The sequence below is a fragment of the Bombus fervidus genome, chromosome 6, assembly GCF_041682495.2.
Source record: "Bombus fervidus isolate BK054 chromosome 6, iyBomFerv1, whole genome shotgun sequence".
NCBI lineage: Eukaryota > Metazoa > Arthropoda > Insecta > Hymenoptera > Apidae > Bombus > Bombus fervidus.
Window position 1 is genome coordinate 6,949,420 of NC_091522.1, and position 18,065 is coordinate 6,967,484.

At 39.6% G+C, this 18,065-nt stretch overlaps 1 protein-coding gene across 10 annotated transcripts in view; it reads right to left on the reverse strand.

The window, feature by feature from the left end:
* The window catches only part of LOC139988064 (probable nuclear hormone receptor HR3), a 136,331-nt gene that overhangs the window by 63,901 nt on the left and 54,365 nt on the right, over window positions 1-18,065 (reverse strand). The window contains exon 1 of one of the 10 annotated variants that reach the window (XM_072005017.1): window positions 6,593-7,316. The exons of the other annotated variants lie outside the window; for them this stretch is intronic. Coding sequence (XP_071861118.1) covers window positions 6,593-6,716 — 124 coding nt within the window. The 5' untranslated portion in view covers window positions 6,717-7,316. Of the gene's footprint in view, window positions 1-6,592; window positions 7,317-18,065 lie in introns of those variants that run through there. 10 annotated transcript variants of the gene reach the window in all.

An 18,065-nucleotide genomic window follows, 5' to 3' on the forward strand; every position in this document is an offset into this window, starting at 1 on the left:
TCGTAACGACAACCTTCGAACCCGTTCGACGGCTCTGAAAACACGGCGACCAAGAGAGGACGAAGGATTGCCCTGATTCAACACCGTTCACTGACAAACTCACGTGGCTGCTTTGGCTTTCACTCGCGAAAAATATACAAGGAACCTCGTAGATGAAAAAGTCGACAACGCATTTGTCCATTCAAAAATGTTGAAAGAATAATTCTCTAAAGAATTAAATTTTGTCCTTAATTTTTTCTTAATATTACAAAAGAAAGGGTTGATCATTTCATCTGATACTAAAAATACGTAACATTTGGTTTTTGAACTCGACCTTTTCTTTATCCTACAACAAGATTTTAATAGTTCGATGCTTTGAATCATTATTCCGCTCGAGTTGTCTATGGATTTTCCTAAATTAGGTTAAAGTGTGCTCCTGAATATTCTTTCTCTTTGCGTCGACGTTATATTTGCTGTGAATAGCTTAGAATGATCGAAAAATATTATACTTTTATTCAAATCGTCAATCCTTATTCATCGTATTGTTATTTAATTATGTGTCTGTATATAAATTCTATCTTGTAAATTTCAATAAAAATATTTACCAATTTATCTATTTCATTACACTATTTATCTTTCCATTACATTGAACCTTTTACCACCGTGTTAATTTAACATCAAACGACTAATTGAATTAGGAAATTTAACGATTAGGGTCATTGTTTTCTAATTTTATTTATCTTTCTAGTAAAAAAAACTGGTTAAAATTTTATACATCTTTGTTCTATGAACACAATCGATAGGCGATGCAAGATAGACAATTACTGTCACAAGTAATAGCGACGATGTATAATGGTATCTCTGCGAAGAGCCGCTTGCGAAACAACGCAATTTATTTCTTCGTCAAACGAAATTACTTAATTTCCTGAACATCGTTCCCGAAACGTTCACTACGTTTCGTTAATAAGCCATCGTTATTAGACGTCTCCTTCGCAATGAGAGAAGAGGCTGAAATCATCGTGGCTATCGTTATCGGTTGTAGCTCTCGAATCGAACGACACGCAGAAAGTGCGCAATTATTTGATTTTATTAACCGTCAAAGATCTGACTAATGCCATGAAATTATTGCTTGGGTCAAAGGTTGTCCCGTTGTGAAATCGATGCACAATTGTTCGTCTGTCGTTTCGGCGTGATCGTTTCTCGATTTACATACAATATCATTCGATAATAATAGCTATCTAAAATTTTTGACGAAGATTATTTCATCTAGTTTATATAAAATAAAAACTCGAAATGCGCAATTGTCAATTAGAATCCAAATTTTGTCGCTGATCAAATAAGATATTGATTACCTGCTAACTGATGCTGGTACGTTGAAAATATCAAAATTGGATTTACAATATTTGAAATTTGTCCATAACGTGTTTCGATCTACGAACGACCTCATAAATTTTGAATGCTAGAGGACATCAAGTGTCTCCAATAATTTCAAGCTGTGGGTAATTTGTAGCTACATAATTAACGTCGTAAATATTTATATGAGGTAAATACGTGTATAATAAGCTTTAGTAGGACATCGTTATTTTAGATCAAAATTTTCGTCGTAAATTTTTAAGAAGTTATCTTTATAAATCAGTGTTCCAATTTTCCTTTAACCTTTTGTTTGAAGTTAAAATCATGATCAATACCATTAAAAACAGTTTCACGTTTCTGAGAAACTCGGAAAAATGGACCAAGTTTCAAGAACGAGATTGCAGATGACATTAACTATTATTATAAAAAATATATCGTTCGAGTTTATCAAGTTTTTCACTTAACAAGCTATCCTATACCTTAAAAGCCTTTATATACGTATTATATAAATTACACGTTAAAATACACGAGATACCTTCTTCGATTATTAAAAGAACGCGGTATAATTATTTCAAAAACGGTATATTTTAAACGTTAAACGCTTTGTAACACGGTTACATTGCCGAGATTAAAATTTATAACAGCAATTTTCGCCCAGCGCACTATTATTACTCCAATATCGTGAAATTTTATTGAACTTAGTTTACTTTTAAATATCCGTAAACGCTTTGACCCAAAATACTATGCGTGTACGGGTACACTACATCTCTGTTCATGTTAACTTCATGTTTAAATATTTGCCAATAATATACTTCTTTATCTACCATATGTCTTACATTCAACTTGTATTTCTTCTAGGATAACAAGATCAGCCAGCAGGTAGGGCAAACTTTATCGAAGGGAAATATAAGGAATCCCATCATTGGTACAGTCGAATATGGGGAATGACTCTATACGAAAAAATATGTCGGAGATAAGGAGTACAATCTTTTCGTACGAGTTGGTTTTTAATCGATACAATATGATATTTATGATTAAAAAAAGTATTGGTAGGTCATTGTATTTATTATAGCATTTGCATACAAATTAATTAGATCTAGATATACTAAATTTCATATCACTTAATAGTACTTTTATATGATTTATATGATACAGAGACTGATTGAAAAACGTTTCATTGCAAGATAAGGGTATGTATCACTACCTTTTTGACCACTTTACGTGAAGTTGGCTAATTTTAAGCTGAATAGCAATGGATTAATAAAGAGTTAATCTACACGCGAAGAAAAGTAAAAAAATACAGAACTCGATATATTTTGTCTAAAGCTTCATTTAAGAAAATAAAGTTTGAACACGTTTGACCGAGAATTAGCCAAGTGCATAAATACCTGACAAATTTTCAAATTAAATTTTCCCAAAAAAAGAGGTTTTGAATGATACGATTTTATTTTACAGTCTCCACTTATTTTCGCAAGTAAAATAACATCCAATTGTCCATTCCTATCTAATTAGACAGTTAACAGCTCAATTAGTTAATTTCACGTGTACGCGATAAATTTTCGAACTCAATTTTCTCAGAAATGAAACGTCATACGAGAAAATGTTATTGCATATTCTCAACTTATTTTTTCACGTAGTTTCATTCACTGCTCAAGCGAACCATCACTCACGTACGTCACGTCAAGAACGTGAATAGACGTAGATGAATCAGGATAACAGGCGAAGTTCAAAACTCGGGGCAGCGTAATCGGCGAATGTAGAAGCAGCAGCGGTGGCTGTCGCCGCGAAATTTGTTTTCTCGACAACGCGAAGGCAGGACGACATTACTAGCCGACGTTACGGTCGTTCTTCTTACGAAGCTTTTGCGCAACCCGCTCTTACGTGGGTACTTTCGCTTTGCATAATTTACTCGCCGCGTTTCGATCGTGTATTCGTATTCGGGACGGCTATGACTCTCGCGACATCGTCCAGTTGCTTTTGAAACCGTCCCCGTCCTTTAGCTATTTCGAACCGAACGCGCGTTTTCCCCGGACTTCGTGGAAAATGCGCCGTCATACTCCTGTGAAACGATTTCTGTGAAACTTGTAGTCAAGATACACGTACTCTCTTCTATCTTTCTCTTTCCCTCCCACTGTTCAGTGTCTTCAACGTCCTCGAATTGATAAAGTTCCGTAGTTCGAGCACAAGGCTCGAGCTATGAGCTTTGATCGTTCACGCCTCGAAGTTCGATTATCGATCACTCCGGCGCTACGAATTCGCGCTCTATGGCCAACGCGGAAATACTTCTCCGCGTGTTGCAATGTTTGTAACTTGAGCATGATTGGTCGAGTAAAAGTCGTCGTTAATAGCAGAAATATCAGAATGGTCAATCCGATCGATTTATCAATTTATTGAGATTTATTGAGATTGCGTAGAATTCTTTTATTTCAATTTTTGACAGAATGTTTTCAGAATTTTTTTATTTCGATATTTTGTAAGATTCTCTTTTTCTTAATTCTTACAGAGATTTTATGGAATTCGTATATTTCCATATTTTCTAAAATTCTGCTTTTTTAATATTTCATAGAAATTTTATAGAATTCTATTGTTTGAATATCCCACAGAAATTTTGTAACGGTACATTTTTGACAATTTGAATTATTTTTAAGAAAGTACACGGATAAAAACTTTTCCCTTTACATCTCTATTCTTCTATTCTTTCTTTTTGATATGACTTTTACTTTGGTCGTAAATAGTTCTAGTGTCAAATACAAACGGCAATTTTTTAGAAATCTATTAAAATTTGAAAGTTTGTGTCAAATTTGAAAGTCATTTGAAAGTTTCTAGAAATTTTGAAAATTTTATACGATTCAAAGTTGAGAGAATATTTGACTTTTTTCGTTTTAATGGGGACGTAAAAACAAGAAGAGAGATAGATCATAATTTGAAACCATTTTTAGGAACGATTTTTAAAAAGGAACTCGTGTATTACGGTGTGACACGCTTGGCGAATCTGTGCTTTCCAGTGAGTATTTGTATTCGGTACGGCGCGCGGTTCACGACATCGTAAAAGCAGTTTTGAAACCTTTCGAGGTATCCTTGCTGCCGGTTTCTAAACGATTTCCTTTTCTTTCTTTCTCTGTTTGGGGTATTTTCACCACTGAAGCTTAATGTAAAAAAATTTCAGAACATTTTATGACAACCCCGTTACACTCAAGCTGTTCCCAGAGAAGGTATTTAAATAAACCCAATTCCCGAAAAATTCAAGCTAATTATTCTGTTTTAAAAATACATTTCTTAACCTACACTAATCTATCACAATATCTGAAACGTGGAATTGCTAGTTTGCATGCGGATGTTTATGCCAACTCATATTTCAACGAAAAAATAACGTGTATTTTATTTTGAATATTTTGTATAATCTTGTTAATTAAATATATTTTATATACTTTCATATATACATAAATTTTCGATGAATACATAAATATCTATAATCTACCGATAAGTTCACTAACAGACGTTAAGTAAAGTGCACTTGTCCTTCTTTTTCATTATTATGCTTCAATTATAATTTTAATTCCTATTTTTAAAAAATTAACGAATAAAGATAATTTACCGAATCAAATGTACGTAACAAACTCACTGACCCATTTTATTCTGTACTCTAACCGAAACTCAATTACTCCTAAGATCATTGGAACCGATATGTTTGACGGTTGCACGTTATTCACCAAAATCGTCGTTCACCGCAAACCTTTGGCTAACGATCGTTTGCCGTGAGCACACGCCCGTGAATCGATACATATTTACGCAGACGTATCGACGTTATCTAGTTGGCCGATCATTTCGGAAGCTACATCAATCACGTGGCCAATGTTTGAGATCAATTCCAGCAATCTTGCGCGATAACGGGATCGAATAATCGACGGTGACGAACGTGTACCGCGTTTACGAGACAATTTAGTAGCCGTTTATCAGCCATTAAAGTCGAAATGTTCCGCGGTGGTGCACTGTTCCGCGTTTGCCGCCGCGCGAAATTCGAAACCAAAATTTTACGAATGGTTCCCCGGTGACGTAACTTCGCTGAACGAATGCGAGTCGCGTAATGAAATTAACTCGCAACAAAAGCACCGTGTAAATAATGTAAAACGACGTTTCAATGTTTCATCGTTGGAGCCACACTGGAAATTTCACCGTAGAACTTTCGCGCTGCGTTCGTATTGAAATTATGAAAGTGCCCCGAATGGGATTCACGCGATACAAACGACGACATCCACCACGGAATACGAATTAAGAATATTCTATCCTTTTCTTTCTTGTACTATACTTTTCTCTCTTGCCTTCTATATATTTTTTTCTTTCTTTTTTTTTTTTTTTGTTTTAAAACGTTTATGTAAGTAAACGCGAGTAAAATTCACCCATCGAGTTGATGTTATCGTTAACGCGGTGTCGCGTCGTTGCGACTAAGTACGGATTTTCGGGCGCGCGCGTCTGACGACGAACCGCCTAATGTACTGCGAACGAAACCCACGTGCGAAGTGAATGGTCAGACGCGCGCCGAATCAACGAAACTCTCCCACTCGCGTAACTGCAAATTCTGTAGGTTCGCGAACTTTGAACATGTGATAAATGCGTTGCATAAGTCGAGTTTACCATGTATTTTCAAGGAACTGAAGTTGGACAATGTATCGAAATATTCCTACGCTTATTAGAAGTTAAACGTTTACACTCGAAGTACATACAAACTCATAAATTTTCAATTTACTCAAGTTAAACTAAAATTTTGGTACGTAGAATTTCCTATAAAATTCCACGCCAACCATATATCATTCAAACGTCAAAAAGAAAAGAAATATTTGCTCGTTGCCTTATCTCGAGTCGTATGAAACAGTACCACTAGCAATGTACTCCTTGATTCCACGAAGTAACTGTTCTCGCATAGAAACAAAAAAAAAAAAAAGCACACACACACCTACTGTCCTGTTCACAGTAGCAGGCAACTGAAGTACTAGTAGGCACGAAGCGCATTATTCTCAAAAGGACGTTATGTAAACTCGACAATTCCGTGGACCCCGTACAACGGTTCTCCGACACGAGTGGAATTAGAAAATTCACGTTAGGCCATCACGAACCGGCCCGTACGTACGCGTGATTCTTTTTCCTTAAGATCGTATACAATCGACGTGGGAACGGTACGTTTCTATAAGACATACACGTATACATGCATACACATACACACACACACACACAGAGGTAGATCGTAACGGAGCTTTTTCGTTACCTTTTATGCTCCCGGACGAGGTATGAGGCGTCTGCGGTGCGTGCGAGGTCAGAGGTAACGGCGAGCCCGAGGAGGTCGCGGAGTGTTCCAACTTGGAACTCACCGCGCTCCACATCTCGAACATGTTGAACGCCGTGGTGATGGCCTTTAGTCACTTCCAGGCTGCTACTCCCGTAGATCACCCGGCGCCCTTTACAAGCCCGGCGTAACATCCGCTGCGGCGCTCCGCGACTCCACCCGAAAGGACGTCTTCGTCGAGCGAGACGGATATCTTTCGAGGTGTATGCACAGAATACTATGTATCTCGTGGCCCACGTGTCACTCGAATATCTTTTCTATATTGTAGTTAACTATCGTTCCTTGATTATTCTATATTATGGTAACGTTGTACTATGCACCACCACGTTTATCGTTACAGCTAAGGATCTTTACCCAGAACTTTAACACGAATTTCACTTCGTAAGGTTGTACCTTCGTTTCGTTTGCGATTTTTCGATTCTATACGATTAAATGTTGTTTTTACAATATTTTACCGGTTCCTCGATTGCTTCACGTTAAATATTGTCGAATCGATGATCGTTAACAAAACTAACTCTTAGTAACACTTCTCTTCTTTTTTTCTACTTCCTTACCGATTATTTACTAAGCTCGATTTTATTTACGCAGTTTACAAACGGCACTGAAACCCGTTTCTTTTCTACCTTTTTTCTCCCTTATCGATACACTGTTATTATATATATATATGTATATATATATATATGTATGTATATATATATGTATATACATGTATCACTACCGGTACCGTGAACCGATTTTAAGCGTACAAACAGCGACGCGTCCTCTCCCTCTTTTTCACCGGTATTGCGTTAACACCGCGTCCATCGTCATCGTCCACTTCCGTCTCCACCTCCTCTTCCGCCTCCTCCACGCCACCCCGACTCGCCCTACACCACTGCGTGACACGGTTTACCGCGTATCACCTTTCTACTGTTATTAGTATCGTCAGCACCTTAGCTAATGAACGTCCCGCCGACTTGCCGACCAGCCTTAATCGCCGCGAAGTTGAAGCACACCGAGCCGACTGGTCGTGATCGTCGACGTTACGATCGTGTCACTTGCTTTCGTCGTCGCTTTCGTTGCCAGCACCTCGAGTGACATGGCGCCACGGGCGTCTCACGTTCGTAGATCGTCGATCTGCAAACAGTTTCGTCAGCATCTTTGCCCCTCTTTGATTATCGTTTCGCTCGGTACTGCTCGACATTTTTTGGGGAATTCGAGAATATGCGAGTTTTATCAAGGATGCGAGGTTTTTTCAGAAAATTCGAGGATTAAAGAAGAGATGAAAGGTTTGAGTATTAGGATTGTGAGAAGGTTAGCAAGATGAAGATACTTCGGATTCAGCTGGATACAGAGAAGTTACGAATTAAACTTTCGAATAAAGATACTAATTGACATTTAGTGTTTATATCGCATTTTTATTTAGGGATGCGTGTAATGGAAATGAATGAAATTGTATTTTATTTGTTTTAAGTAAAACGACTTGTTCCACCGTTTATCTTGTCTACAAAGTATTCTGCGCACGCAACGAAAGCACAACAAAGAGATTAAACGAAAGAGTAATTGTGATATGGAACATAAGGAAAGACATCAATTACACGAGCCACGTGTACAAGATGTAAAAAGAGAGTCACGCAAGAAGAGAAGTGAGAGGTGTAAGAGGATCGGATAAACCAGAAGTGACACGCACGTGTTTCGAGACGGGTATCGTGTTCGGCACGTTGACGTATTCGTCTACTCACATATGCTCCGTGCACTTGTCACACGATTGCCCGACACCGTTAAATCGCGAATTTAATTAACACGTTGCATCCCGTTACGACAAAACATGCTCGGCGTACAGTGAAAGCAAGAAAAGAAAGCAACAAAACCGCTGCTCGTATACTTTAAATCAGCCTGACGCCTCAATCGTGAAGTCAATCAAAATTCTTCTTCATCGAAAACAGCCTAACCCAGAAAAAGAAAATTTCTTAGAAAATGTCGAAAGAAGAATTGACTTGAAATGAAAATTTGCAGCTATCGTACATATTTGCATCTCTCATATTACATAACAAATTCCAACGTTTCGGTCGAGAGTTTCATCAAAATTCTGGAAAGAAGCACGAAATTCCACATCATCGAGAAACAACCAAATGTGTATCCTAGAAGAAGAACGAAGAATTCCTTACAAGATTTCCACGACAAAAGAATAGAAAACTCTTCACCAGATCATCAAATTCCTTCAGAGAGAAAAACAAAACTTGTCGAAAGTTTGTAGTGAGAACTAAAGAATAGAATTGCTCGTCATTGGGGGATGAAGCAGGGCGTCGCGTAACCTCAGAACGTGGTCGATCGGTCACGACTTGACACGAAAATTCAGACATGTGCACATCGATCGTGCATTTCCGTACACAGGCTGTTCCCCTTTAATCCTGCCGCGTTGCAAGTACTAGAGCCCGTGTCGAGGGGAACCGCACTTTGCTATCGAGCGAACCTCGCAACCAAGCGACCACCAGCCGAGCTTGCCTTGCCTTGCCTACCCACCCACCCGTCTATATACCTATCCACAAGCGCGTGTAGATATACACACAATGACGCGGGCGGGAGCACATCTACCAACGGCCTATTCCGTGCTTTCATGCCGCTTTACAGTGCCTCTCTAGGGCAGGTTGGGATTCACCGTGGAAGGAAGCATCGTCGCGCCGATGCGATGTGCCCACATTCGCGACTCTACTCGCTACATACGTACCTCTTCGTGTAAGTATGTCCCTGCGTATGTCCCTGCGTGCACGTATAACACGTGCATGTGACGAGAATAAATGTGCACGAGGTGTATGCCAGAGAGAGGAACGTGTATCTGTATATGTACGTGTGGTTTTTTGTGTACACCTGCATGAAGAGAGCATGTACATCAGGAGAAGGGAGAAGAGAACCGTGTACATGCAAGGTGTTCGTCATTTACGTTGCGCTCGGTAAGGTGAGTATGTATACATAACTACATGCATGTACATAGACGACGACACACTGCACCCGTGTAATGAACTGTGTCACCGTGATTTGTAGTCCAACAGGGATGTGCACGTGTGTGACGTGGCGGCCGGTGTACACGCCAACGGTGTTACGCAATAACTGCGACGAAAGCGCGCGCGAAAAAATCGCGACTCCCTTATATACTCGCCTACATATGTATACGTAAATATACGGCGGTCCGGAGTGTATACCGGAGTACTCTAATGAACCGTATCGCTGCTATATTTAGTGCACCGGTAAACACGCCGCTACGCTAATCCGTAGATACTGCACGCACTCCTATCATTGTATAATCACGCAAAAAACACCATATATGTATCTGTGTGTACCACGATCGACGTTGCTATAGTAGTTTCGTCCGTGCACTGTTCTGCAAGTATTTTCATGTGTATAAGTATGAGTACTCATATATAGACATACGGGCGAAGAGAACCCCGCTGCATGGTTGCAACCACGACCTACACACCGAGACGAATAGCAAACCCGCTATTATATATGGTTTGCAGCGGAGAACGAGTAGAGAGGAGAAAAAGATGAGACGGTGTATAGCCTGGTACGTGGAACAGAAAGAGATAGGCCTATAGAGAAAGAGAGTAGGCACACGATGGGAAAGAAGGAAGAAAGGAAGAGCGGAAGGAACGAGGGAGAGATAAAGAGGGAGATGGTGTACCGTAGTACGGGCTACATTCTGTCGGCCCCACTAGCCCACTGACTCGTTGCCTCGATGCACTCCTCGTTCCTTCTTTCCCTCTCCTCTACACACGGTCTTCTTCCCTCTTTTCTCGCTCTATTCTCCGCGGCTAGCGGGCCTCCTCGTTCGCCACGCGTCCCGTCGAACATGCACGTTTATACGGTATACATACGTAACTCTACACACGCTGATATACATCTATACATTACTCTATCCCTCCTGTATACTGTCTTTCCACCGGTGTTGCTCGAGTTCCGTGCCGGTGTGCTGCGCCTCTACCGATGAAATGGGGTGATAATGAACCGTTAACCCCTTTCGCGACTCGATGCGCGCCGGTTCGCGGTTTTTTTTTTTTATGAATATATCTCTACACCAGCTATCGGACATCCGACGTTTTCGTTTTGTTCGATATGCACTACATGGTCGTGTAGCGTGGAATTCTTTAGAGATGATACATTTTTCGACTTATGAGAGTTGGTTTCCTTTAAAAAACCTTTTTTTTTTTTAATATACTTATAACGATAGATAGATCGCAATATAAAGCCTTAATTTTCTTGATAAATATTGAATTTCTTATACAATTTAATAGATGTATTTCTAACGGCTGTAATGTTCATTCAGCATTTTTATAAAGAAATCAAAAACGTATTCACACGTTAATTCGTAATACGATTAATACACGACTTAATATGTAATATAAAAAGTAATGTGTAATGAAACTTTGTAAAACAATATACTACTTATATAGTTATCCAGGAAATAGTGAATATAGAGCAAGTTCAATCTTTCTACAACGCAAAATTCTTCCTTAAAGCGTATCCAAAGTGTAACTATTATTCTATTCCGAAACATCCTCCACATCCAAATCAAAGCGACATAACCAATGAAACATTGAACACGGATATACTCGCCATACCGACGATGAACGTCGAGATGGCGTTCGTTAACGATCCTCCAATTCATCTATGCATCTATTATTGCGCGGTTAGCACGCTTGCCGCGCGACAATGTGTAAACTCCTGGTCGATCTTCGTTAGCTCTTATGCAGACGAATGATGCGACGTTGTTCTGATTTTACGGTAGTAATATTATGCAATTCGAGTACTTTATATTTTCCATAGTTGTATTATATTTCCACTAACCGGATTTGTGCGCATTGTATCACTAAACGTATGAAATTGTCAAATCGCGTAGCATCGAAATCTTTTTCTACATTCCTGTGCGCTGCATCTTGGAGAAATGAACACACATTACTGCTGAAACTTTACAAATGACACGTTACGAGAATGATGGAACCGATGACGTGAAAACGTTAAAACCATCGAATAGAGGATGTGAAAACATTAAAATGATCGAATGGAGAACCCGAGGCAACGATATATCTTCGTTTCATTGGACTATTCGATAGATCGATATATTTTTAATGAATGCACACGATCGTGAAACCTGCTATTAGGTTTAAGTTAAATTTGGTTGAGATTTAGGTCAGGTTTGGGTTAGCAAGACGAAAATTAGCCCCCTGCTTCTAAATTCCAGTATAAATTACCCATACGGTGCCGTGATTTAGCACTGATGGCTATGCAATTCGCCATCTTTATATTTTTAATATTAACACTTCCAGAGTGATCATAATAACCAACTCGTAACTTCTCTATAAATTTTATAAATTTATAATTAAATTTTTAGGACTTTAAATATCTGTCTTTGTAAAATATATAGATAAAAGTTTGTTTTCCTCCTGCATTATATATTTTTCCATTTTGATATCTCTCATACGCTTTAGTTATTCTGTATAATACATGAAATCATGCAGTCTCGCTATTAGGAATATTGACGTATCGAATTAAATAGTGCGAAATCGTAATAAAATCATATTTCTCGTCTACACCAAGCATCATCACGACTGAAACGAACGCATAGGCTGATATCCGGCGCGAAGTCTTCCTCTCGTCAATTTTACGCGTTCCACGTGACAAGAGGATCCACGACGCACCGCGTGCAGAAATTGAAAAACGCGGGTCGAAGCTACGCTAAAGCGGTCGACGCGTTCCTGCGGCACTTCGTAAACTATAGCCCGAGCCCGGCCGCTGTATGTGTGTATCCCCGGTGCACGCGTGTGTCTGTGAATTACTTTCGCCCCGGGGGGCATCGCATCTTATTTAGGTCGTGTACACCGAGCGTATACTTTGGTTCTGGCACGAGCGTGCCGGCGTTATTACGGCATCGCTGCCGCTGCTGCTGCTGCTGCTGTTCTGTCCGACACACCGAGGGACGCAGGTGATTCGCTTATACACACTGCACCGCGTACAAACGCACGAGTTTTGTCATTGCGTTTCACCAGCTAAGATGGATAACGACTTTCCAAGGTGATACTTCAATTGAGATCACTGAACAGGTGATACGAGTATATGGGATGTAGGGGATATTAGCTGATTGATTGAAGCGTTGTTTGTTGTGAAAATGACGTTTGTTAGAAAACTTAATGAATATACGAATGAAATTACGTGAATGAAAGTTCTATTGTCTATGTTATATGTTGATAAATAAATCTTAAATAAAATTTATATACTTCTATATTGGAAAAAATGATATACTGTCGATTCATAGATATTCGTAGATGTTAGGACTCTTACGAAAGATGAACTAAACCTGGAAAGTTAGTAAGGATCAGTATTATATAAGGACCAACAGAATAATTTTTAATTCATTATCTGTTCATAACTCACAGCTGCAAGTAATTTGTACAAATTTTTACTATATCCCTTCAATCATCATCTAGCATCAATACAAAACTTTTAAAATCGATTAATCCTTTTCTTAGTAATTTATGTCAATTATTACGAGATCAGTGGGTGTCTAATACTAATGAACGGGGGTGTAGGTAGTAGTACGTACTCATTCGGATGAATAGTAGACTCGACAATCTGGCTAGTGATTTATGATCCCATGTAGGTTGCCGAACACCTGAAGGGAATTTTATTGCCGTCGAGGCAATAAATGCAGGCAACAATCTAATTGATAAATTTTTCATTTAATCACGATAATCAAAACTGAGTTAACAAATCAATCTCTGAATATCTGAACATGTTACATACCACTGACGACTTTCTGATTGTTATACTTATGCAAAATTAAACACAGATAATGATCCGCAGATTTGCGATTACGATTCGAAGAATCAGAACTGACATAAAAGTTGTTACGCACTCGAACTCTAACTCAAATACTGGTTCCAAAAGTTTAATACTTTAATTGCTCGTATTGGAAGATAATTACAGGCAATTTGGAAGAAGTGGTTGGAAATAGCAGTGTACCTCCGCAATCTTCTTAAGATTGTTTCTTTCTTCCTTTTGTAGTAGAAAATATATCAATTATTATAATCGTAGAATTTTAATACACCTAATTATAGCTTATTTTATAGCAAACACTTTCACATTAGTAGAACTTACTAATGTAAACAGAATAGTTCCTGTCACGAGGAAGAAATTTTGACGAATTCTTCGTTAATTCAATAACTCTCATTGAAGATAAATAACGACAGATGTAATTGTTATGTTTTATTCGAAAGTGACAGTCCGATTGAGATTATTTCGAATCGATGATCACGAAAGGCATACATTAACGAGAGTTTCGATTGTACTACAGTCGCAAACAACTTTTCCCGTTTCATATTGCGGCACATAGGTATTTCCGCTTGCATCATGGGGACATCGTTAGAGATAAGAAATTACGAGTATCCACGGCTCTAATGTGCTCGAGAATTATGCTTTCTTAATTACTCCGATCCACGTGGCATTTTATCGAGGACTTTCATTCAGAAGTCAACGACATCAACCTGCGTAACAAGTAAGCCACCAATATTTATTGGAAACGAGAAAGCGGCTGACGTCCAATAATCCAATTAAAAACACCTTAAGAAACCATTTTGATTATGATTGCGATTTAATTTTCTACTCGGCCAGTTGATAGGCAAGAATGTTACACATCCAGTATTTTAACGTTACGAAATGTAATTAAGAATAATCAAAGTGCCACTTATGCGATATTATCTATAAATGTTAAGCCCACTTTTTTAAAACTATCCTCATGCATAATCTGTGTCATTAGAATTTATTATTATTTATCATCTTGATTCTTCATATTTATTATTCCCGATTTTTAACCATTTTTATATTCATAAATATTTCTTGTCGTTCGAGATTAATAATTTTTTAACGATTTATATTATACATTTTTTTAAAATCGTTAGATTGAACACTGACGAAATGTAATACAAGGAAAAAAACTGCGATTATTTTTAACTGTGTTGAATTGTAGATCTTCAATTACTTGCACAGTTTTCTAATTTTAGATCATTCTATTTTAACAATATCTAAACGGACGTAATTTCTTGTAAAACATACAATAGAGACGTTTAAGAAACCACCAAATGCCACTTAAAAACACTGATAGAGACCAGAGGAAGAGAACCACAATGTTTTACGCTCAATTATCTTCAGACATTTGCGAATAAATTCGCAACTTTGAGTCATTCTACTATAATTATTTTTTATTATACTTTATCTTTTATAATTCACGCAACAAAATTTTTTAAGAATCGTCGAAAGATAGAAGGAAATCACTATGCTTTACGCTCAATTATACGAACATAATTTGTTGTAACTTACATCAGAAGATCTTTTACCTGGAAAGACGAGTTAACTCAAATACCTAATCATTCCGACATAATGATTTCTCTATTTTGAGATACTGTATTTTTCAACGTGTCATATCATTTCTGTTACGAATAAATTACATTGCATTTACATTTGTAAAGAGTAAAACCAACATATTTAATAAAATAAAATCGTATTATTATATATCTTTATTTATTTCTAATTTCGTAGTTATAGAGAAAATAATCCCAGTTAACAATACTTAAAAACAGACAAGTTAGACAACGACGAAACGTAAACTAAAGAAGGAAACCAAAATACTTTACATTCAATAACAAATTTTGAAATATTTACGGATAATTTTCTCAAATGTCTCAATTTCCTTACATAATCAATAGATCATCGTAGTGACAATATTCAAGGATATTATATCAAAACATCCTGACGAGTCTTTCAAAACCTTTAAAACCCGTCGCTCCCAAAAATCCCTAAAAACCAGCATAAATTAATACGAAATAATCAGTGAATCGTCTTAACCATAATGTTTAGGAATATCGTTGCCAAATACACTGACGGGTTTCCGAAAAATCCTAAAATTCTCAGTTTCTCAAAACTAGTCCTGGAAACTAGTCCAGAGAAGAAAATTCATAGTGTAGCTGTTTCGACTTCCGGTTAACGGTACTTCCGTCCCCGAAGATTGTATTCGGGGCGCGCAAAACAAAAGGAAAGGTAGCGTGTATTGCGCGCAACTTGGTGCGTGTCAGCGACGAAAATCGAAATGAGAACCCGCGCTTTCCCGTTCGCCTGCGTGCGATGCCAACGCGCATGCATACGCGCGAGTAAGTAAGTACACTGCACGCAGCGGCGTCGCGCGCACGCATGCACGCACGCACACAGCCGATCGGCCGCGAGCGTATCGCCGCGCGCGCAACGTAGGTATTACTTAATAATATCCATAACCGGGAGGTAAATGGGAGTGTAGGGACGGGGGGAGGGAAAGACAGAGGCGAAGAGCGAGAAAGAACGAAACACTTGCGAACGAGGAGGCACATCGCGAGCCAGAGAAAGATAAGACGAGAAAACAGGGAAAATTCACAGTCGCATGAAAGGAGCGTCGAGCGTTCGGGAGAAAATAAATAAAATTCGTATAAAATGAGGTATAAAAAGAGAAAAGGAAAAGAATCGAGGGAAGGAATGAGGAAGGAAAGGTCGAATGGAAAATGCTAAAAAAGGAAGAGTTTCCAATTTAAATCGTGGTTTCTTTCGAAACGGAGGAACTCAATCAGTAGAAACTGACAAATGGCACGGTAAACAAGTGGAAACGGTAGAGATCTCGCAATGTCGACACGCAAGCACGACTATCGAGAGCTTCTCCGATCGTTAGCTGGTGAATGTAATCGATGCTAAAAATACGATCGAAAACGTCACTTGCATCTCGATCGCCGTGCCCCAAATACCACTAAAAATTTCCGAACGAAACACGAACCTCCCCTTACGTTTATCCTATATACTAGGTCGGGAGAATCAGATCTAATACGACAAGGTACAAAATAATATGAGTCCGTCTACCACGATTATATCAGAACCGAGCGAAACGACGAGTTGATATACAATAAACACGTAAAATCGTGAAACCCACCACTTCTACGTAAGTTGCCCTCCGAGACATCAACCAGGGAGTGCACGATACCTTTGGTCGATCCAAAAATCACCAGGTTGGCGATAGCGATCCTCCCTTATCACAGAAATGCAACCCTGTCACAATAGCTCCGTGTGTGTCGAGGCCGGTGGTCTCGACGCATCGTTCACTTTCACTGGTGAACCGGCCATGAATACCGAGGACCACGGTGCACACACGGCTGTAGCTACACACGTTTCTCGCTGAGGAACGTTCGCCACGCGAAGGGGTGAGAGCACTCTCCGCGCCGAGAAACGTCGATATCTTTTTTTTCCCCCTCTTGCCAGCCGCCACTCGCGGCGAGTCCCAGTGTGTCCGATAACGGGGCTAAATCGTTCGTTATGCTTCCAAAGAGGATCCGCCAACGATCTTTCTTCCCTCTGACCGACTGTCGACGGTCGTCGTGTTGCGACCGGGGCGTCGACTGACACTCGCGGACAGTCACGACCCCATCCCTGCGACTTTCCACGCACGAGGATCGCTGAGAGCGCGATCGAACCGAGCCGATAAAGGGGATGACTCCGTAGTCTCGCGTGCCATCGGTTCTCCACGATCCACGGCCGATTTCCGCTTGAACCCCCTTACTGTCGTCCAACGTACGTATATCCCCTGTCACTCACCACTCGCGGATCTTCAACCCCCTTACCCTTTTTCCCCTCGTGTTAAATTATTTTTATATATACATATACATTTATATGTATATATAAGATTCTTTATTTTTTCTTTCAATCCAATAATCTCTACTATATCTATATATGCATGTGTATACATGCGTAGGCACGACGATTTAAAGCACTCGATTCGATCGTACGATATTACAGCATATGTAAAAAAAACTGTCCGTTACACGTTCTCCAACGATCGGGACGATCTGGCCGCGTGTCGTTACATCGGTCGCAACGCGAAGCTCACACTTTGCACACGAACGATATTTAAAGACCGGTAAAAGAGCCGTGCCGTTTCTGATGTAACTGTCCCTTGAACGTGACGAACACAGTACTTGCGCTACCGTGGCTCCGGGTTGACTGGTGCGCGCCGCGCAAGACCGGAGAGAGCCAGCCCCACCGTGACACTATCGCCCTCTCGCTCGGTCCTAGCGTATCTCTCCCTCCGACTGACTACGAAGGGAACGAGAGAGAAAGAGAGGGAAAGCGTGAGCGCAGAGAGGCAGTGAGGAGGGCTCGACAGAGAGGGTACGGGAGTGGGGTGGTGGGACGCGATAGGGAGATTACGTGGAGAGAGGAGGGAGAATCGAAAGGGACGAGGAGGGTGAGAGAAAGAGAGACGAGAAAAGAGAGAGTTAGCAAGGCGAGCAGATCCAGCAGAGTGCCGGAGGGGCGAACTAACCGAGGAACTCTATGTGTGTATGCAGCTATCTGTCCT